The 22830-nt window shown below is 37.1% G+C and overlaps 1 protein-coding gene across 2 annotated transcripts in view; it reads left to right on the top strand.

Moving 5' to 3' along the window:
* Window positions 1-2: 2 nt before the first annotated feature.
* The window catches only part of LHFPL3 (LHFPL tetraspan subfamily member 3), a 580909-nt gene continuing 558081 nt past the window's right edge, over window positions 3-22830 (top strand). Inside the window, exon 1 of one of the 2 annotated variants that reach the window (XM_037836462.1) lies at window positions 3-490. In XM_037836462.1, coding sequence (XP_037692390.1) covers window positions 46-490 — 445 coding nt within the window. In that variant the 5' untranslated portion in view covers window positions 3-45. The remainder of the gene's footprint in view (window positions 491-22830) is intronic. The other variant, XM_037836463.1, reaches the window with a different exon arrangement.

Raw genomic sequence — 22830 nt, 5'->3', positions numbered from 1 at the left:
GGGGGGAGGAGGAGGACGAGGACGAGTAGGAGGAGGAGGGGGAGAATGCCCGGAGCCGCCGCCGCCGCTGCCGCCGCCGCTGCCGCGATGCTCCCGGCTCAGGAGGCTGCCAAGCTGTACCACACTAACTATGTGCGGAACTCGCGGGCCATCGGCGTGCTGTGGGCCATCTTCACCATCTGCTTTGCCATCGTCAATGTGGTGTGCTTTATCCAGCCTTACTGGATCGGCGACGGCGTGGACACCCCGCAAGCTGGCTATTTTGGGCTGTTCCACTACTGCATCGGCAACGGCTTCTCCCGGGAGCTGACCTGCAGGGGCAGCTTCACGGACTTTTCCACGCTGCCCTCCGGCGCCTTCAAAGCCGCCTCCTTCTTCATCGGCCTCTCCATGATGCTCATCATCGCCTGCATCGTCTGCTTTACCCTCTTTTTCTTCTGCAACACGGCCACCGTGTACAAGATCTGTGCCTGGATGCAGCTCACCTCCGGTGAGTGCTCGCTCACCTCCGCGGAGGCGGGGGTACTCTGGAGCGTCCGAGCACGCGAGGGGCCGAAGTGGGAGGGACGGGGGCTGTGCTTGCAGCTCTGTGCAGAGCAACTTAATCGGCTCCGGCGTGGAGATGTGGGGGGCGGGAACCCTGGGAGGCCGGAACCACCGGGGTTCCCCTGTCCCGGAACTGGCGCCTGGTCCGCGGGCTTTCATGAGCCTCCCAAGTGCGAGGGACGCACCGGAGGCAGGGCGGTTGTTGGGCCGAGTCCACTGAAAACTCACGATGGTGTTGTGTGTGTGTGTGTGTGTGTGGAGGGGCGGTTTAGGAAGTGGCCTCTTAGACGTACGTGGAGGAGTGTGCTGAGGAACTAAGGAGGGACTGACACAGTGAGGTGAAAAGCGGATTTGGAGACTGTATAGGAAGGAGTAGTCAATCTGCTGTGGCCCTCGCTGGAACTGTTCTGTCGGTGCTCAGTGGTGGTGGGGTGGTGGTTGCTGGAGTGGAATTGTTTCTGTCTGTCCCTGCCAGTTACAGAAATTTTATCCCTCTGGAGATAATAATTCTGTTTTCAGCTTCACCCTTTTAAGAAAATTGTAGCTTAGAACGTGCCTTAGCTATTCCCCAATGCCAAGTCTTCAGTTTGCTTCCTAGTCAGAGCAAAGGTCCTTACATTTCATCTTTTTTAAAACAGAGAGGTCTTTAGGGAATCAAGATTCTTAAGATCTCAGTTTTGGAAAGTGGCTTTAGGGAGGTGAGCAGAGAGGAAAATCTGTTTCCTTAGCATTCCTGTTTGCTTTTTTCCTGCAGACAAGAGATTGTGGATAGCTGGAGAAAAGATATATGAAAATACTTTTTTTTTCTGAGATTCAAAGTTACTTTTAACCAGAAAAATTGGGGTGGAGTGGGGTGGGTGGGTTCGCATTTCCTGGTGGCTTTGAAACAAAACTGACTCCTTTTCCACCTCCTTAATGATTCGCACTCTGCCAGCCTTGATATCCTGTTGTTGGGGTGCTTTGATTTTATAGGTAGTCAGGTTGTGGAGAAAGGGTTTAGAATGTCTGTCTCAAGCAGCCAGACTTACTCATTTGTGTTTTATTTTATTGATTCTTTCAAGATGTTAGTTTCAAGGTTTTGTAGTTTGTCCTATGCCTGGGAAGGTTTTCGGGGGAGTAGGACTTAATTTCTGAGTTTATCAGAGTGTTGTATGGTGATTAAGTCCTTAGAGTCGCTGGGTGGACCCATTAAGTTCATCCTATATGGCTAGTTTAACAAAAGAAAAGAGAAGTTTGTGGAAGACCAAACTTGTGTGGAAGTACTTGCTTTTTATTAAATGTGTCTCAGCTGATTTTGATTCACCATGTGCTGTGAAAGGCAAGAAGTGTGCTTGAGTGGAGACCTACCCCCCTCACACATGCCATTATCTTCCTGAAGACTGAGAGTTCTGCTTTTCCTTTCTCTTTCCAGCCCCACTTCCGTCTATGTTTTTATTATAATGTTAACTTTTCTGTCAGTTTCAAGAGCAGAATAATTTTGAAATTTGGGATAAATTCAAGTACCATGGTTGTTCTTGACATTTAGTTCTGGTTTGACTTTAACAGGACATGCAGGATGCAGGTGTTTTAGAAAAAGAGTCGACCCTGCACAGCTAATTTTAATTTTTTCTAAGTAAAATGACCTATTTAGACCAGTGATTCAAATTAGATTGTTTTTCAGAGGTCTGAAAGTGATTTGCAGGTGTTTTCACAACAATGTGTTCTTAAATACTTCATTTTTATGAGATTTTGTACTCGGTTTTTTAAAAACTAAGTTGTAAAGAAAGAAAAAAACTGTCTTTGGGAAAGAATTACTAGCTTTGAAGTTAATGCAAGCTACAATTATTACATTCTTTTCTTTCCTCTTCCTGGAATAGAATGCACAAAAATCCCTTAAAATAAAAAAAAAAAAGCATCATTTATTCTGGGTGTAGTGAAATACAATGTCATGTTTTTAGTAATTTGATGTAAATATATTATCCTGTTTTCCATATGTCCGTGTAAAATGTGGTGATAGCCTTTGTACTAAAGAAGATATGAAGACATTCACTTACTTTTTAAAACAATTCCAGATCTTTAAGCTCAAGGCATTCTTTTAAAACATTTATTTGCAATTTATTTGGTATTAGATTTCCAGATAAATCATAGAGGTATATAAGTTTATTTGTTAATGAAGTATATTAATCAAAGAAGAATGGATCATGACAGGTCAAATAAGAATCAAGGTGATTATATTCATAGATTTTTAAGGAATGTGATATATAAGATATTTCTGAAGAATGTCTACATTTAAGATGGTTTTTAGGTTCTTTTTAGTCTGTGACACGAGAAATTTAACATAATGTATTGTAAGTTACCTTGAAAGTTTAGTTTCTAAACTTTAGACTATTCCTCTTTAATGTTAAGTAGCCTTTCCATAATTATAGTTAGACTATAATTGGTTAAATATGAAAGATGAGACACTGTACCATTTTCTTATTATGGAATGGCTAACCCTTGTTGGGAGTCAACTGACTAACTTGTGTATTTGGTTATCTAAGCATTTTAATAGAATAACATTGTAAATCCAAGTTATAGCCAGATAGAATATAAAGTCCTATATGAAATGACACACTAAGATGATGAAGCAGGAAACTTTCTTGTGGCAATACATCATCAAGAATTACTTTTTTTTTTTTATTCTAAATAATGCACCAGAAAAATATCTAATTTATTGGACCTGAAAATGATGTTGCTCTTCTATCTAGATGTGTGGAATTAATGGTGCTATTCTGAATATCTTGCCCTCTCTCTTTCCCCTTTAAAACATTATCAGCGTCAGTAGGGTGAAACTAGGAAACACAGAATTAGAAGCTAATGTCATACTGCTTCTGGATTTAATAGTATGCTCATAGACCGTGACTGATAGAAAGACTGAAGACATAGAAATAATACATAAATGAATAACAGAGGTGCAAAATTTCCCAAATCTACAGAGAGACAACTTGACTTTCTTCTTTCTGTGTGATTTCTCTAACACTAAAAGGGAAGAGGTACATCTGTAATTGGTCAAGCACTGTCATAAAATGCAGAATTTTTAAAAAGTCCAGATGAAAAGGAAATTTTGTCCTCTGAGAATTATATTCTTGGCTTCCGTGTTCTTTTCCACAGATGTTCCCTTAAAATCTCACTGTTATTGAAACAGCTTGTTTTGACACTCATATTAATATATTTTCCAACATCTCTTCAATTGTCACATTCCTTGTCATACTACATAAAAGAAAAAAATAATAAAAGTTTCTAATTCTTAAGTCACTTATAAGTTTGGCTTCATAAACAGAAAATTCTTATAAGTAGAATATGCTATTAGAAAGTGGAAACTGCCCTTACCCACTGTACATAGAACCCAGACAGTGTATTGTTAGGCTGGCTTTTTAAATTGATTTTTTAAATTGATATTTCAGTCTGCTTTCCATTCTAATAGCTAAATCACATAAAAATGTTTTGCTTTGTTTTGCTTGTTTTCCTGACTATAAGCCATGCCTTGAATTGTTTCCAGAAGCATATGTGTTAACTATGATAGGCCAAAGAAATATTTTCTTTTTTAAATTACGCTAAGGTATCTCAGTGGAATCGAAGGGTTTTGTGGACATCCACCACAGATTTCTTGTTTGAGGGCAGCAGATGAGGAGGCAATTGCCTTCATTTTTGAAGAGGTGGCACCTGATCCAGTTGGATTTGGTTATTCAGGGGGGATAAGAACAAGATAAGGGAGGGTGTATTCCCCAGACTTTTCTCATATCTCATAATTCTGAGTGTACCAACAAGAAAGGCCACCAAGATGACAAGACTCTATGACAAGGTCAAGGGCTGAATTGCTTAGTCACTTTCCCTGGTAGGCTCCTAGCCATAGTTCTCAGCTCTGCTTTGTGGGCTTGCTTGCTTAAATTTTACACCTATAGGTGAGATGAGAATCACCAGAGGTAATCACTGCATTTCCTAGCCTGAAAGAAGAGCCTCTGCAATATGTTATTCTATCCTATCTCATGGTACCCTGCTCTTTCTTATAGCATGCATTGTCATTTGAAATTAGAAATGTGTTTGTGCATTTACCTGCACAATGTCTGTCTTCTCTTGAACACTGGAAGTTCCATAAAGCCATGTTTTTTTTATTCATGTAGCATAGAGGTCAAGAGCATAGTCGGTGGAGCCAAAAAACATGGGTTTGACTTACTGACTGTGTGACTCGGGGGATTAACCTCTCTGCACTTCAGTTGCTCATCTGCAAAGTTTGTATATAATTGTACCTACTTCAGAAGACTGACACAAGAATTAAATGAGTTAATGTATATACTTAAAACTGTGTCTGGTGTGTAGTAAGCAAGCACTACGTAAGTGTTAACTGTGGTTGCTATTGCTGTATCCTGACACACAGTATATGAATATGTCGGGCACATAGTAGGAAATCAATAAATGTTTGTTGAGTGAATGAAAAAATGACTAGGGGATGAAGGATGAAATAAGTGATTTTAAATGTCATAAATGCATGGTGAAAAGTGAATGCCACATGCTCAGAAAGACATGATGCTCATCTCTCGCGGTGGTTTGTGGCATTGGCTATGACCATGCCAAAAGAAGACTTCCCGATTCTTTGATGGCAGTGGTTGTGACTTAACAGCCTAAGTCCTGCTGAGCCTTTTCCCACATGGAGGCTTTTTTTGATGCATCAGTAACAATCTTTATTACACACTGGGAGATAATCAATGGTAGCGTAGGTTCCACAACTTTTCCCTTAGCATTTAGCTTCTCATAAGAAAATCACATCCTTCAGAAGTGAGGTTTTATATAAGAATCTTGAGGTCAGGACTTCATCCATGAAGAGGGGAAAAGAAGAGGCTGTGTTTTCCAGGTTTTCCCTTCTCTTCTTATCAGGCATCGGTACAGATATGCTCTTCTTGGAACTGCCAGGGAGCCTGCCAAGCCTGCTCATATGGGGCTGCCCTGTGGTCCAGGGCTCTGATGGGAGTGCTCTGAAGAGGGGACAAGGCTGGTAGTGCAAATGCAGGCTCAGCACCCAGGGCAGTTGCAGCCTTCCATTTGCCTAGTGCTGAGAGCAGGAGGAGGCAAGTTCTTACCTCAAAGAGCTGCTAATCCATCCTAAATTCAGAGTTATGGAAGGATGTTGGAGGGTGGTTTTTCCTTCACCAGAGTATTTCAAACATGCTCTCAGATGCTGGGGAAGAATATGTACAGTGGGTAAGGGCAGTTTCCACTTTCTAATAGCATATTCTACTTATAAGAATTTTCTGTTTATGAAGCCAAACTTATAAGTGACTTAAGAATTAGAAACTTTTATTATTTTTTTCTTTTATGTAGTATGACAAGGAATGTGACAATTGAAGAGATGTTGGAAAATATATTAATATGAGTGTCAAAACAAGCTGTTTCAATAACAGTGAGATTTTAAGGGAACATCTGTGGAAAAGAACAGGCTTTGTACAACCCAGACAGTGTATTGTTAGGCTGGCTTTTTAAATTTCTTGGTGCAAGGCTGAACATTCAACAGCTGTTTTCCATTGTAAAGATGTTAACAAGGTAACATCTATAACTAGTTAATAAGTAAATGAAAGGCTAACCAAAATGTGGTATCAGGTGCTTCAGATGAACAGTTGTTTAGTAATTGCTGCTTTTTGTTTGGTACCATGCTATTGACTTGGTAAAGAGAGCCCAGATGACCTGGCCAATATATTACATTTTATGTACTTACCTTGGAAATCTTCCAAAGTGATCAAAGTTTTAAATGAAAAAAGAAAAAGCAGTGCATATAGCTCTACTTGCAGAGTGTGGCTCAGTGCACTTCTGTGTGTGGTGTGAGGAGATAAACCATGGGGAGAGGAGTGGGGAGAACTTCAGGTCACACTGCTGTGAAGCAAAGAACACTCCTGGAGAATTCTAATGTGCGGCTTAATAGCATGATAACTGGAAGAGTTTTAAAGTGTGATTTCTTTAATGTATTTGAACTTTTGGGGTCGGCACCAGTTTTAATTAATGTGAATTTTTCTTTGTCAGAATGAGTTTGCTGGAATTTTTATTGGCTAGGAGGAAAGACCAAGGAGCTGACCTTTATTCTTAATAAGATATTAATAATGATGAAAGTAAGAGGCTTTATTTAGCAAATGGTAGCTAATTTTTTGGGTGGTTTAAACATAATGCTGCTGTGAAAAGTCACTGGAGCCTTTTTTTTGCAAAAAAAAACAAAAACAAAAGGAATTGCCCTCAGTATCCCAAATGTTTATGCAACAAATATCTTGAAGCTCTCAAAATTATGGCTACTATTCTGTGACATTCTGTCACTTCACAGGGTCATGGTACCATTTATGGTTTAAATGGTCCTAAATGTAATCTCGAGCACATTTCTCATCTCTTCTGCTAAAATAAAATATTAAAATGAGTGGCTTATAAGAGGAAGCTAAGTAGATTTTTGACCAATATAGACATGAACCATATCTAATTGTTATTGGGGAAAATGAAAGAAAGCAAACCTTTTTGAAATAGAAGTTGCCGGCATGAAATTGCTGGAATTGGTTGCACACACCTTGGTTCTGCCATCCTCCTCAGCCTAAGGAAAACAGGGTCTGCCACTGGGTAGGGCCTGTCTAGGTGTGCTTGGTTGGAGGCAAGATCCTAAACAGCAGGATACGTGAAGTTAATCTTCTAATTGCATTAAATTATGAGATTGTGACTTACCAGTGAAATGGCTAGTGGAAGAGTAGTGACAGGTAGCAGAAATGAAAATTAGTTGTGTATCTGAAAAGGGGCCGTAACTCGGAAGCAGTCACGTAGAACTTAACTTATTAGGAGAGTTCTCCACATTCTTTGCCGTATTTGAAACAATAGTAGACAGGAGTTTGAAAGGATGCAACTTTTGCTTTAGTATGGAATGCATCATAGCGCCATTTACTGAAGTGTCTGGAATCCTTTTGGAAATAATCCAAGAGGAGCTCTGGATGGTCCTTAGTTGGTTTCAATGGCAATCAAGAGCAAGGCTGCAAATCAAAATGGGAAATTTGTACCATCATCTGACGGAAGGTTCAGTATTTGAAAAACAGGTAAATGAATCCAGCTGCAAAGAATGATAGGGACATACTTCCAAAAATAAATGAAGTATGAATGGAAAGGACATGAAATTCGAAGTTGAAAAGCCTGTGGAATTTGATAAATCAAAAGCCTGTTGATGGAAACCAAAAGTACCCTTCTTTACTTTTGGACACATTTCACTCTCACGTCTGCTTTTTCAGACTGAGCTGTCTCTACTACTTAGGGATTGAAATTTGTTATACAATTACTTTACATGGGAATTTGGTCACCTAAGTTTGTATGAAATGAAAGTGGGGATTGGATTTTTTTGGTGTGGGATGGGGTGGGGGAAATTGTCATCCCTCTAAAACAACTATCATTAAAAAAATAGGAACATTATGTAAAGGCTAAAGTAGTGGCAGCCTTTAGGAAAAATGGAGCAGAGAAGAGCTGTGAGAAAAGCTCATTTATTTCAAATAAACATATTTTAAAAAATGGATTGACATCTGACATTACTTCTCATTCTAACAAATTACCTTACAGCTGAAGTTACTGATTACTATGTAGGTTGTTATAATTATTGGATGAAAAGATAATAAATATGTCTTCTGGCTTGATTTTTGAGATAGTTTGCAAATTCTAAGTGTAATTTCAATAAAACATACTCTGTGAGGCATGTTAAGAAAAAGCCTGTTGAATTTGATATCACCAATGGCTTAAAATGTTTTGGCACAGGACAAGCAGAGAGCTGCAATGTGCATTAAAGTGCAGAGCTGTATGTACTTCCCAACTACCAAGAAAGAAAAATTGCACTCCACCTGCATATAGGGTCTTATTCTGCATTGCCAGGGAGGTTTACGCCTACATAGTGGGGAGGGCAGTGAGTTCACCTGCCAAGTTGGGTTAGCTGGAGAGAGAGGACCACATCTGAGCAACAAAGAGGTACTCAGGGGAGGCTCTCAGGCACAATTATAAACAGTTTTAGCCTCTCCTTTGCAGCAGTGAGCTCCATGAGAGCAAGCCCCAAGTGTTTGTGAGAACATCAGCAACAATCCAGGTGAGGAAGTCCAACACCTCCGCATTTTCCCTGGCTCCTCAGGGAGCCCTTGCAGTGTTTTTAAAACCATGGTTGGTGACCGTTCAGTGGTCCGTGGTATTAATTTAGTAGATAATGATCAGTATTAAAACATGGACTAAAACAGAATAGAAAATATGAATACAATGCAGGAAGTAAGAGTTTCATGAAAGCTTTATTTCTTAGAGTATTTACGTACTTGTGCTTATGTATGTGTGGACTAGGTTGCAATGTAAGATGTATTGCTTACAGTGAACTGTAGTCAAAAAAAATTTGAAAGCCACTATTCTAGACAAAAGATGATTTAACATAAATTTAGAAAAATAATTATTTCTTCTTTGGAAAATTGTGAAAGATTTTCACCAGTTAATAGGTCATTTTGTATTAGAAGGTAGATTAGGAAAATATATTTAACCTAAGCATTTTGAGATCTTTTTTTCTTTTTTTTGATCGTTCACCTCCGTTTATGACTTTTATTGTGAAAGTACCCCAATTAGATTGTGAGTAGATTGAAAATTAGTATTATTTTTCCAGATGTGATTTAATGACCATCCATGCTATAAAAGATCATCCATCATTGACTTCTAGGTAACAATCTAGCTAAACAAACATTTACAGAAATGTACCTAACTCTGTGCCAAATGGATATAGAATCATAGGCTTTTGGAAGTTGGAGAGATATTAAAAAAATACCTTAACACAGTCTCCCGATTTTCTACATAAATAATAATAATGGTAAATACTAATTATTGTGATATACTATTTGCCAAAAAATTTAGTTTAGTACTTTTAATCTTCCCAACATTCCTTCAAGGTTGGTATTATTACAGATGAAGAAATTGAGGCTTAAAAAATTGTTCAAAGTCACAGAGTAAGTGGTTTGAACCAAAATCACACTTTCCCCCAACCACTACCTCATATTGCCTCTCAGTGAGAGATTGAGAGTCTTACCAAAATTATACCTTGGCATAATGAAAATGTTCAGAAATTAATTTTGGTGATGAATGCACAACTATGTAATGGTACTGTGAACAACTGAATGTACGCTTTGTATGACTGCATGGTATGTGAATATATCTCAATAAGATTGAATTAAAAAAATTATACCTTCCAGAATTGGAATTAATACATATCTTCCATTGAAGTGTTATTTCTACCACTTTCTTTTACCTCCCAAATTAATGTGCATTTGTTTAGTGTAATTCTTCAGTATGCATTTTTTTTTTTTTTCACCATTCTGTGACAGCATGATGGGAAGGAACTGCTATTTACAGGGAAGAAGGAAGTTTACCAGACTTCCCTCTTTGAGCATGCTTAGGTGTGATGTGAGCAGGTACTGTGCATCCTGTGCTTTGCATTTCCCTAACCTAGAGCCCCAAGTGATTCTTTCCCCATAGCACCTGTATTAGTTAGGGTTCTCTAGGGAAACAGAATCAACAAAAGATATCTATAAATAAAAGATTTTATAAAAGTGTCTCACGCAACTGTGGGTATGCATGAGTTCAAATTCCTTAGGGCAAGCAGCAAACTGGCAACTTCAATGAACTCCTCAGGAAACGCTTTACTGGTTAGCTGAAGAAGAAGTGAAGGTCCTCTATCTATCTCGCTTAAAAGGCCTCAACTGATTGGATTAAATCCAGCTGATTGCATTCTCTCCTTTCAGGAGACACACCCTTCATTGAATGTAATCAGTCACAGCTGCAGCCAACCAACTGCTGCTTTAACAAACCAGCCTTCTGACTTATTAACCAGCCACAAATGTCCCCGCAGTAATGGTCAGGCCAGTGCATGCTTGACGAGATAACTGGACACCATCACATGGCCAAGTTGACACATGTATCTAACCACCACAGCACCTCTTTGGTTACATCTTTGATATCATTGCCATTAATCTTACACTATGAGCTCCTACAAAGACAAGGGCAATATCAGCATTATTGGCTCTGTATCATCCATTCCTGTCCTGCATCAAATGCAGAAACTTCTTTAATAGAGTTGTTTATTGAAAATGTGGTACAGGTAGTGATGGTGGACAGGATCAATACACCACAGACATGGTTCCAGAGGAGGAAATAATAATGTGGGCTGCTACTGGAGACATCAGGGTTGGAAGAGGAAATGGGTATCTGGTTAGGTGATTCATCTTGACAATGCCACTGGTTGGCTGGATTTTGGCCAAATCATCTAACTACTCCTGACTTTCATTTTCTTGACTCATTTTTCTAAGGTTTATAAAACTTTATTCCAGGCACATAAAAAGAGACTGCAAGTTACAAACATTAAAAATGTGTCATGTGCTAAGTGTTGCTGTGCATTTCTGAGAAAGTAAGTATTAGGAAACCCATCAAAGATAGGGTGAGATGAGAGCAGAAAGCAAACCGGAAACAATCTCAGACAGATGGATATCCAGAGCTAGATTTCTGTAGTAGATTTCCTGAAGCTAATGAATAATTAAATAAAAATACCATTTTTTTTTTCCTGAGGATTAAATGAATTAATACATGTAGAACACTTAAAACCAGACTTAGAACATAGAAAATACTTCGTGGAGCAAGTTACCTTGTGGCGCGTCATGGGAACACAGGCTCCAGCGCAATAGAAATTTTCAGCAAATGACTGCTTTGTTACCTAAACACAGCACAAAGGGTCCAAAAGAGCTGGGGAAGAGGTCCCATCGTGGCTGGTCTCCTGGGAAGGCTGAAGTTTGCATCAGAGGAGAGACAAATCCGTGACACCAGGGTGGGGTTTTTATATGACCCAGGGGGAGGGGGCACTGCCACGGAGATTTCCCACCCTGATAAGCAGCTGGTGCTCTTGATCCTGGTTTCTGGGTTTAAGGTCTGGTTGGGCTTTTTCTTTAGACCTAATGTCTTCCCAGGTTGTGGAATGGGAGCAGACTGAAACATCACATAATACAAAAGGAGGCAGGGTTGTGAGGGCTGAGTATGTGTCTGTGACTTCCCCAGTGGCACTCAATAAATATTAACTATGACTACTGCTATTATTATTATTATTATCATCATCATCATCATCATCATTATTATTACTAAAGAGCAGGCAGGTGGAGTGGTTAGTATTCAGAAAATTTAGTAGAAAGTTGAAGTCATCATAAGCAACATCAAGAAGGGTAATTTGTAGATTTAGTATCACAAATCATATATGCCAGACTCACCTTACAGAGTTGTTCTGAAGATCAAGAAAGATCATGGTTGGGAAAGGCTTTTATAATCTGCCCAGTGTTATATAAATGCCTTTGTGTGATTCCTATAATGGATTTTGTAATTACTAACAAAACACCATATTCAGTTAAGAGTTTAATTTTGTGTTGATTGGGTCTAGCCCTTCCATTTTATTTGCCTAGGGTAATGTCTCAAAGCAAAAAGAATGTATTTGAGAGATAATTTTGAACAGTTCAATAACTTCAGCTGAACAAACTGAAAAGAGAAGCCCTGTTTTGAAGATTGCATGGACCCAGACACTCCTTTGATTGTGTTAAGACCCAAGCACTCAGGCATTTTTAATAAGTTCCTAAAATGATAGAAAAGTATTATCAGATATTATCCAAATTATTTTCCCTTTACCATTATCAAAAGCAAATTGAATATTCTCAATCTCTAATAACATCATGTAACAGGAACAAATTAGAAGTAGCTTTTTATCTGTGCTATTTTAAATGTAGCTATAATATATTGAAAATTCGTTTCTTCAATATTTGTGAATTTTTATTTTGCTTTCGAAGTAAAGAAAGTAGTGATTAAAGACTCAGATTTATGCTGAAATAAAGACTATGTTGCTCTGTTTTTTCATTAACATCAATTCATTATATTACTTTAGCTTTTCTAAAAGAAGTAAAACAACAGAAACCAAAACACTACTTCTTATTAATGTTTTCATTTCAGGCTTGAAGTCATCAGCTTATTGTAAAATCAGAATGTCAGTTTGCTTGACTACATCTATGACTATGACCCAAACCACTGGAATGAATAATGAACAAACATTCTCTGCTCTACATAGTATCAAGATCCCTTTTGTGGTGAATATCCAAAGTTGATATTGACAAGAGAACTTACTAAATAAGTATGCCCCATCAGACTCTTTGCTTCTTGAGCGTCTAGCGAGCCCTGCTGGACAGTCTCCCCTTAGTGAATAGATCTACTTGTCCAGACCTCTCTGCCTGGTGAAAAAGGCTCCCCAGCTAGATAAGCTAGCATGGGCGAGGATCCACCCAGCCAGTTTGCTGTACTGAGGACCCCTCCATGGACTGCGGGACGGGCTCTAGAGGGAGCTCCAGCCCCATCCTCTTGTGTTTCTGAAAGCTGCCTTTTACAGGGTCAAGTCCAAAGTCATTTTTTTCCTTGAGACTACTTGTAGGATAACATTTTAGGCTATGGAGGTTGGAAGATAACATATGAAGGTTAAAAAAGAACAAGAACCAGGGATTCAGCCTTAATACAGGCAAAAGAAGGGAAAGGCCAACTGCCTATGGATGTTTCTGTGGCCTGTTGCCTGGATTTAGAATCTTTTGAAAAAATTCTTATCTAACCTTTTAAGAGGCTGGTGTGGCTTTCTGGTGGCCTGCTTTTTTAGAGAACTCATTGGTATGGTCGTCCATCAGGACATTTTGTCCATTATTTCTTATCCTGGGGAATGACACTTGAGAATAACTTGGAAAGGTCCCTGCAGAATTCAAAAGAAGTTGAGGAACCCAGGACTCTAAACAGTTGTTTGGTCTTTGTGGTCATGAACTATGCATTTTGGTTGTGTCTATGCAGAAGCCTGGGCATGTTTTGAAAGTTTAAAAGAGAGATAGAAATCTCATTTCTTGGATAACAGTAAGTATTTCTCAGAATTTAAAAAGTAAGGTTTAGATGTCTCAGAACATGGACCCCAGCCATAGGCAAATACTACATCACATTATCAGCATGAAAAAGTGGACACCTATTTCCATTACAAGCTTCTACCTACACATTCTAGTTTCCATTTCCTTAAAATAAAAGAAAAAGAAAAGGGATGAATACCAGTTATCAGCAGCACATCACACTCTCCACGGGAAGCCATTCAAAGAACACACAAAATCAGTTCTTTCTTATTTATTTTTTTACAAAGGGACCTGAACTCAATCTTGTCCCTATTTTATCTCTTTGAGAACCTGAAGTACAGAAAGTTCTTCAGAGGGAAAACTTTCAAAGGCACAGTTCCCTATTCAACATCAAGTCCTTTTTCCACTTTATACTCAGAGAACATTCTTTTTAATCCTTACCAGAACTCCCCCTCTTTAACCCCTACATGTGCACTATGGTCCCAGTGCCCCCGAAAGGGTTCTGTGCCCAAACTGGAGAAGCAGAAAATCTGAAATTGTATTGACACTGCGGTTCCATACAGCACACTAGCATTGTGGGACCTCTTAGAATTTGGGGATGAATTTAATGTACATGGAACAAAGGGAAAAAGTTCTGCAATTACTGGGAGTTCATTTGACAAAGGACATTCCCTTCCTTCGCGTACTATTAAAAAAAGGTCTCTACAAAACCAACCTAATGTGGGAGGTGCTCCCTAAACACTAAAGTTTTAATTGTTTAGATTTATTCAGTAGATAGAATGTCTCATATATAGTTATTCTTCTCCAAGTCTCATGGTGACGTCATAAGCCGTTTGGAATTTATTTCCCAAATGTGTAGAAGTATTATCTAAGTTTGGTGTAGTAATATGACTTCTAAGAAAGCAAGCTTGAACTTGTACAATGGTAGAGGTGATTAAAATTTCTATTGTAGTTATAATGCTACTTAGATATAGCCACTCACCTGGGTTTTATGTTTATTAGCCTATATTTCTTTATAGCTTTATAGCTTTATTTAAGGTATTGTTTAGTTTTGCCTTTTTGACTTAATATTTACTATGTTATGTAACATATCATATGGATTCATTTGTGACTTCCCTTTTTAATATTAGGTTTTTGAGGTGCTTCCATGTTGATGTGTACAGCTGTAATTCTGTTTTCATTGCTGCATAGTCCTGCATACCATATAGTTTGCTTGTTTATTCTATTGATATGAACATTTAAGTAGCTCCCAGTTTTGATCGATTGTTATCCTCCCCTCCCACGACAGTCTCATGTCTTCCTAGGCACAGTCCCAGCTAGAAACTCCTATTTCTTAGCCTCTCTTGCAGCTAAATGTAGCCAGGTAATGAAGTTTAGTAGGATGTGAATGGAAGTAATGGATTTAATTTCTAGGTCATTTATGAATAAAACAGGCTATTTTCCTGGAACTCTGACTTGCTTTCCATTTATCACTGACTGGAAATTGTGTATGGCAGTGACCCAGCTTCATCTACACAGCAACCCCTAAGGGATGGTGGAACAATAAGATAGAAGGAACATGGTTCCTGAATGCCCTCATGGAATGGAGCGGCCCCACCACACTAAACCAGCCAGACTGTTACATGGTAGAAATAAATTTCAATTCTATTTAAACTGCTGCTGTGTTGGGCTTCTTGGTTGCTATAATTTATTTTTTACCTTAGTCTAGAAACCGTTTTATTTGCTATGAAAAAGTGCCAGTACAAACAATAATATTCTTGTACATGTGTCCTGATACACTGTGTAAGAATTTTTTACATTACATACCCAGGTATGTATTGCTAGGTTGTAGGCTATGTATGTATTCAAATTTCTAGGTAATGATGAATTGTTTTCTAAGTTTTGGGTACCAATTTACACTCCCACCAGCAGTGTTTGAGTGTTCCAGTTGTTCTACAACCTCTTCAACACTTTAATACATTCAGTTAAAAATTTTTTGCTAATCCAATGTATGTGAAATTATATCTTGTGTTTTTAATTTGCATTTCCCTAATTACTTATGTGGTTAGTGTCTTTACATGTATTTGTTGTCTATTCAGGTTTCTTCTTCTGTAAAGTGGATGTACAAGTCTTTTGTTCATTTCTTTTTACATTTTTCTGTTTACATATGATTTATAGGAAATCCTTATATATTGTGGACACTAATTCTTTGTTATATGAGTGGCAAATATTTTGTCCCAGTTTGTGACTTGCTTTTAAACTCTTAATAATGGATTCTTTATTGTGAGTTAAGAGCAGAAATTCTTAACTCTGCAGTGGTTAAATGAACCAGTATTTTCCACTTTGGTTAGTGCATTTTTGTCTTATTTTAGAAAATTGTAATTGCCTCAAGTTCATAAACATACTCTCCTTTGTTTTCTTCTAAATATTTTACCAATAATATTTATGCTCTTGACTTCACTGGGATAGTGGGATAGGCTTTTTTTTTTTTTTTAATTGAGATATATTCACATACCATGCAGTCATACAAAACAAATCATACATTCGATTGTTCACAGTACCATTACATAGTTGTACATTTACCCCCCAAATCAATCCCTGACACCTTCATTACCACACACATAAAAATAACAAGAATAATAAGTAAAGTGAAAAAGGGCAATTAAAGTAAAAAAGAACATTGGGTGCCTTTGTTTTTTTCCTTCCCCCATTTTTCTACTCATTCATCCATAAACTAGACAAAGGGGAGTGTGGTCCATATGGCTTTCCCAATCACATTGTTACCCCTCATAAGCTACATTTTTATGCAATCGTCTTCAAGAGTCATGGGTTCTGGGTTGTAGTTTGATAGACTGGGATAGACTTCTGTATATGGGATGAGGAAGGAATCTAAATTAGTTTTCTATTTGGATAACCAATTGTTTCAGCACAACTTAGCGAATAATGCATTCTTTCCCCAGTGATCTTTAATGCTAGCTCTGTCTTAGATCAAATTTCCAATTGTGCAGGGATCTGTTACTGGGCTATCTATTCTGTTTACTAGAAATTTTGATCTTAACTACTTTAATGTTAAAAGCAAATCTTGTTATTTGGTAGAGTAGGTACCACTGCCTTGTTTTTCTTTAGGATTGTTTTTACTATTTTTGGTCCATTATCAATTTTATAATGAAAGTTCCATGAAAGGCTTTTTTGGGATTTTCATTGGGGTTGCACTGAATCTATAGATCAATTTCGGGAGAAATGACAGTTTTATTATATTGAATTTTTCTTATCCATGAATATGGTATTTCTCGTTTAATTTAGGTCTCCTCTAGTGTTTTTCAAAACAGTGTTAAAATTTACCATGTAACAGTCTTGCACATTGCTTGTTAGATTTATTCCTCGGCACTTTTAACTTGCTTTTGTTTTGGTAAAAAGTAATTTTTAATTACTTTATTTTGCAGGTATGTAGAACTAGAGTAGATTTTAATCTCAGTCTTATATTTGTCATTGATCTTACATTTCTCAGCAAAGATGTGTGGATCTTATAGCTATTAACTTTGCTAACTTCCAGCATTCATTTTAATTGCATATCTATGGATACTTTGGAATTTTCTACTTGGGTGATCACATCATCTGCCAATTACGACATTATTGTTCTTCCTTTCAAATTCTTATATCATCCATTTCCCTTTCTTATCTTTTGTTTTTCCTGGCTAAGAACTTATATTGAATGTGGAAGCATTGATAGGGTTCATCCTTATCTTGTTTTTGTCTTTAAAGGAAATACCTTTAATAATTAACCATTTAATATGGTATGTGTTTTTGCACATATTACTTATTAGGCTAAGGGATTTCCCTTAGATTCCTGCTTTGATAAGATGTTTTAAGATTGTCAATATATGCTGAATTTTATTGAATGTATTTTCTGCTTCTATTGAGATGATCAAGTAAGTTTTCTGAATTAACATATATTAGTGAGATGAATTGGAATAATAGTTTTTCTAATTTTGAAATGTCTTGGATTTTAAAAATGAAGCCAACATTTTCAAGATGTTTGATCTTTTTCATATATTGGTATACTTAGTTTCTAATATTGTATTTTTTGAAAGTATTTTCGTCAATAAGATTGGAGTTTTTATCTTTTGTCATACTCTCTTTGGTTGTGATATTAGGTTTATATAAGATTCATAAAAGTAGTTGAGAAGTCTCTCTCCTTTGCTGTTCTTTGAAAGAATTTGTGTGTTATTGGAATGATATGTTCCTTGAATGTTTAATAGAATTATCTTGTAAAACCAGCTAGGCCTGGAATTTCTTTGTAGAAAGATTTTAAACTACTAATTTCATTTCTTTAATTGTTATAGAATCATTTTAATTTCCTCTTTAGTCAGTTTATAAGATATATTTTTCTAAAAATTTGTCCATTTCATCTACATTTTCATATTTTTTGACATAAAGCTATTCAGTCTTCTCATAATATTTATGTCCTAATGTTATTGTTTGTGCCTTCTTTATTTTTCTTTAGATCAATTTTGCCAGAAAGTTTGTCAGCTTTATTAGTCTTTTTAAGAAAACCAACTTTATCTTTGTTGTTCTTCACTACATTTTTCTGTTTTATAGCATTAATTTTTGGTTTTATTTTTCATTTCCTTTTGTCTAGTTTCCTTGGGTTCATTCTTTTGTTCTTTTTCTAACTTCTTAATTTGGTTACCAAGCTAATTAATTTTTTAGCTACTGTAAACTTTCATGAAAAAATTGCTTATTTATGGAGAGATTTTTGAAGAGGTTATCTTTAAAAGTTTTGATCAGGAATTTCGTGCAACCATTTCAAGCACAACATGAAATGAAAAAATGTATGCTTATGAAAGAAAGCTCAATATACTCATTAAATATTACACATATTTTTATGGCATGGTTTATACATAATTCAATTGTTTATATAATATATATTCAATATATTCAATATTGAATATAATTCAATGTAATCAATATGTAATACTTTTTTATTCTATTTTTCTTATCCTATTATATGAGATAAATGTAATAAAATGTTTTTACTAAGTTCTATATAAATGATTCCAAATACTCTTCCATTTATTCCAGCAATTGCTATTGTATTAATACCATTTTCTATGTATACCATGATGTGAAAAAACAATGGGAAAAAATGCTATGGCCACTGGGGATCAGCTGATGCCCCCAAGGTAGTGTCAGCTTTAGTGCTCAATTACTTTTCTGGATTTCTGTTTTGTCTTTTTTTCCTTACCTCTGAGGATTCCTCTAACTTTCCTGTCAAACTTTGACATGTATATCAAGAGGGACATTTTGAATTTTATCCAGTATGTTTAGGTATTCTATTTGGGCACAATTTCTAAGGCCATCTGCTGGTTCTACAATGTTGCTCAAAATGTAAGCTCCATGGGTAAATTCCATTGACTTGACTTAGTTCTTTGGCCACATGAGCTCCAAAGTGCCAAGTCACCAATTTGTGTCATTATTTAAAGGAAGATAGGATCGGTGAAGTATAGATTGATGGCATGCAAATTAGTTATAATCTCTGAACCAAATACTCAAAACTCATGAACTTCCCACAGTAAGTTCGTGTCATCCTTTTCTAAGAAGAACCATATATTAAGAGCAAAGGAGTAAAGGGCAGATTCCCCTTTCTAATGATATACATATGTGTGGATACATATAAACATAGGTATATTCTCATAGTTTTAATATATAACAAAATAAAATCACAGGAAACACTGTGATTGGTTTTTTCCAGTTCTGTCATTCTTCGTTCATGCATTTGTCCTTCTTTATTGCATGCCTGTTATGTGTATTAGAGAAGATATGAAGAATTTAACATTTCCTAATATTGAGGGGTTTTTTTTTGGTGGTTGATTTTCTTCCTAGAATTGATGGAATTTTTGCTTTACTAGGAAGAGAAATGTGATGGTAGCTATAACATCCTAGATAAATGGTCATGAGTTCTGAGCCAGATCACCTGAGTTAGTATGGTTCTTTATTTATAAGACTTATTCATTTACCAGGTGCTTGTTTCTAGTTTGCTAATGCTGCTGAATGCAACAACACCCAGAAATGGACTGCTTTTGTAAGGGGGGGTTTATTTGGTTACACAGTACAGTCTTTAAAGGCCATTTAAGTGTGTTCCAATGGTAACACATCAGCACTTGAGTACCACTGGAGGATGGCCAATGGTGTCTGGAAAACCTGTGTTAGCTGGGAAGGTACGCAGCTGGTGTTTGCTTCAAAGTTCTGGTTTTCAAAATGGCTTTCTTTCCAGGATGTTCCTTTCTAGGCTACAGTTCCTCAAAAATGTCACTCTTAGTTGCACTTGGGATATTTGTCCTCTCTCAGCTTCTCCAGAGCAAGAGTCTGCTTTCAACGGTCATCTTCAAACTGTCTCTCATCTGCAGCTCCTGTGCTTTCTTCAAAGTGTCCCTCTTGGCTGTGGCTCCTCTTCATAATGTCACTCACCAGCCTGCACTGATTTTCCTTCTGTTATGTCAGCTCATTTATATGGCTCCACTGATCAAACTTAGAACCCACCCCGAATGGGCGGAGCACACCTCCATGGAAATTATCCAATCAGAGTCATCACCCACAGCTGGGTGGGGCACATTCCAAAGAAACACTCAAAGAATTACAATCTAATCAACACTGATAATGTCTGCCCCACACAAGATTACAATCAAAGATAATGGCGTTTGGGGGACACAATATATTCAAACGGACACAGTCATTATATGATTTGGACCAGTTCCTTAGCTATATCTGTGCTTCTTTTCTTATCTGTAAAATAAGGATAAAAATAGTACCTTTCTCGTGTCTACCAAACAGAAAACACTCATAAATATTAGCTATTAGTATCACCAGTCATTGTCATCATTGTCATCATCACCACTCTAGAGAGGCAGCCCCCCTAAAGAAAGAGAAGTGAAAATGACTTGGTTGGTTGTTATCCTATAAAAGCCCCCAAGTGACCTTAATATTTTATTTTTCTTTTATTCTAGAAAATAAATCATGTACATTTTGTCAGTTATCAATCACTTCTACCTCATTTTTGTAAGGTGAAATCAGTTCTTTCCATTGCAGAACTTTGTGGGGATTTGGTGATAGTGAGGGGAGGACAGAGGATGTTGTAGAACTTCCCTAGGGCAGGAACCCTTTTGGAGCTGGGGATTGGGGACCTGTAGCATGATATCATTAGGGCTCAGGCTGGAAGAGTTATAGTTGGTGACTGCAGCAACTTGGGATCTTCTTATCGGAGGCTGCTTGAGGGCAGGGATCATGGCTGTTTTCTTTGTACAGTTATGCCTAGGATGCTTGTGGCTGTAGTAAGTTTGCCTTATCTTCTAGTGACTAAACGGGTGCCACACTCCGAAGCTCTATCCTAGGAACTGGTTTAAAGATAATTTCTCAGCTCATTTTAGAAAAGTAAGGCATCAACATAGTGATTTCTCCCACAGAGTCAGTGGAATTTGAGATTCTATCATTTCTGTATAATTTTCAAAATGATGAGTTCTGAACCAAACTTGATTGTGCTTAATATCTTATGTGTATGAATATGGAATGACATATAATCCAAATGGCTGTCCTTGACCAGAGAAATTTAGCACTGAAAATGCATGCTTTGTTAAAATCAGATTATGTGGTCCTATGAATGATCATTTTTGACCTTAACACAAAGAATAAAAATATTATAGAACCAAATAAGCACTAAGATATTTGAGAATATAAACATTGTTTTTAAACAGATTATTTTCTGAAAGAAATTCTTTTAGTTTTCAGCCTTCAAGGTAACTACCAAAAAATTTGAGAGTTAAGTAAGGTGGGAAGATCCAAAGGACAAAGGAAAAGGACTAGAGAGCACTATAGTTCAAGGAGCTAGACAGATGGGACGGACTGGCATGTGACAGAGCAGCAGTGCTCTTATGCGGTTCCCACTATCCCTTCTCCATTTACGGACGTTTATATAATGGTTGCAAGAGGAGAGCTGATCAGGTAAAGTCCAGCCGAGTCAGGGAGCTAAATAATGTTTTTTTGTTGTTTGTTTGTTTTTTTAGCAAATTTGGCTTGCTCTCTGGGAAGAAAAATGAAGTTTATAAATGAGAACATTTTATAGATAGGGAAAGAACATTTTATTTGGAAGCTTTCAAAAAGACAATACAACATAATTTTAAAAATAATTCATCTTCAAAATACAGTAACACCAGTTTGCTGCTTCCCGGGGCAATAATAAAGTGGTGTCATAAGAGATATTTTGTAATCATTTTTTTCTTATAAAATAATTTCTCTCTTTTTCACTGTTGTGAGTTTAAAAAAAAACACACACAAAAATAAAGCCTCAGAAATAAGAAGAATGTGTAGAATGTTGGGTGCACTTACAAAGTAGCTGTGAAAGCCAGAGGAAAGTGTTGGGAAATGAGTTGTTTTCTGTGATAAACCCTAGACATGCAAAGGAGCCCTTTTATTATATTGCTCGGTTACATTGTTCACAAGATTTCTTTAAGAAGATGCTCATTGTCTTTGATTTTGAAATGACTTAGTGATGTCTGGCTGCTATGGTAACTGCTATTTTATTAAAGAATAACATTTATAGTCAAATGAAATTGCCAACTACTGACATGCTATTCTAGGTTTCTCATACATTTACCTTATTTGCCAACGTATCACATATTTGATACAATCTTATTATTGGAAATGCCTATATTATCTTTCCCAGTGTTTCCTTATATGTTAGATTGATATTGTGCTAATGTGTAAGAATTTGGTGTTACTGCAAAGCTAGCTCCTTTTGCCCACAACAGTACCATTTACTGAGAGCTTATGATGTAGCAGGTACTGTTATAATGCTCTACATCCTACCCCACTGAATCCTCACAACAGTTCTATGAAGTGCTATTATTATTATTATTCTTTCCATTTCATTGATGAGGAAATGGAGGCACAGGGAGATTAAGGAATGTTGCCCAGGATCCTAAAGCTAGAAGTGTCCTGGCCTATACACCAGCTTCTAGGTACATGCAGCCACTTAAATTTGAATTAAATAAAATTAAAAATGCATACTTTTTGTCAGTAGGTACATGTAACTAGTGGCTTCTGTGCTGGATGATATAGAATAGAATATCTCAATCAATGCAGAAAGTTTTATTAGGCAGTGTTCTCTAGAAAGCTTGAACTCAGGCTGTGTGGTTCCAGGGTCCACACTCAAAACTGCTACAGTGAACTGTCTAATTTTTCCCTCCCATTGACAATGAAGAGACTGGTCCTGAGAGTCCGTGAGTTGATGTTAGAGTTGATGAGGGAGAACCTAAGATGGCGGCTAGGTGAGACAGGGCAAAAAAACACCTCCGTGAAAAATACTAGATAAAAACCAGAAGGT

This window comes from Choloepus didactylus, chromosome 5, assembly GCF_015220235.1.
Source record: "Choloepus didactylus isolate mChoDid1 chromosome 5, mChoDid1.pri, whole genome shotgun sequence".
NCBI classification, from domain to species: domain Eukaryota; kingdom Metazoa; phylum Chordata; class Mammalia; order Pilosa; family Megalonychidae; genus Choloepus; species Choloepus didactylus.
Note: the sequence above shows the minus strand (reverse complement) of the source record. Positions and strands in the feature narration are given on the sequence as shown.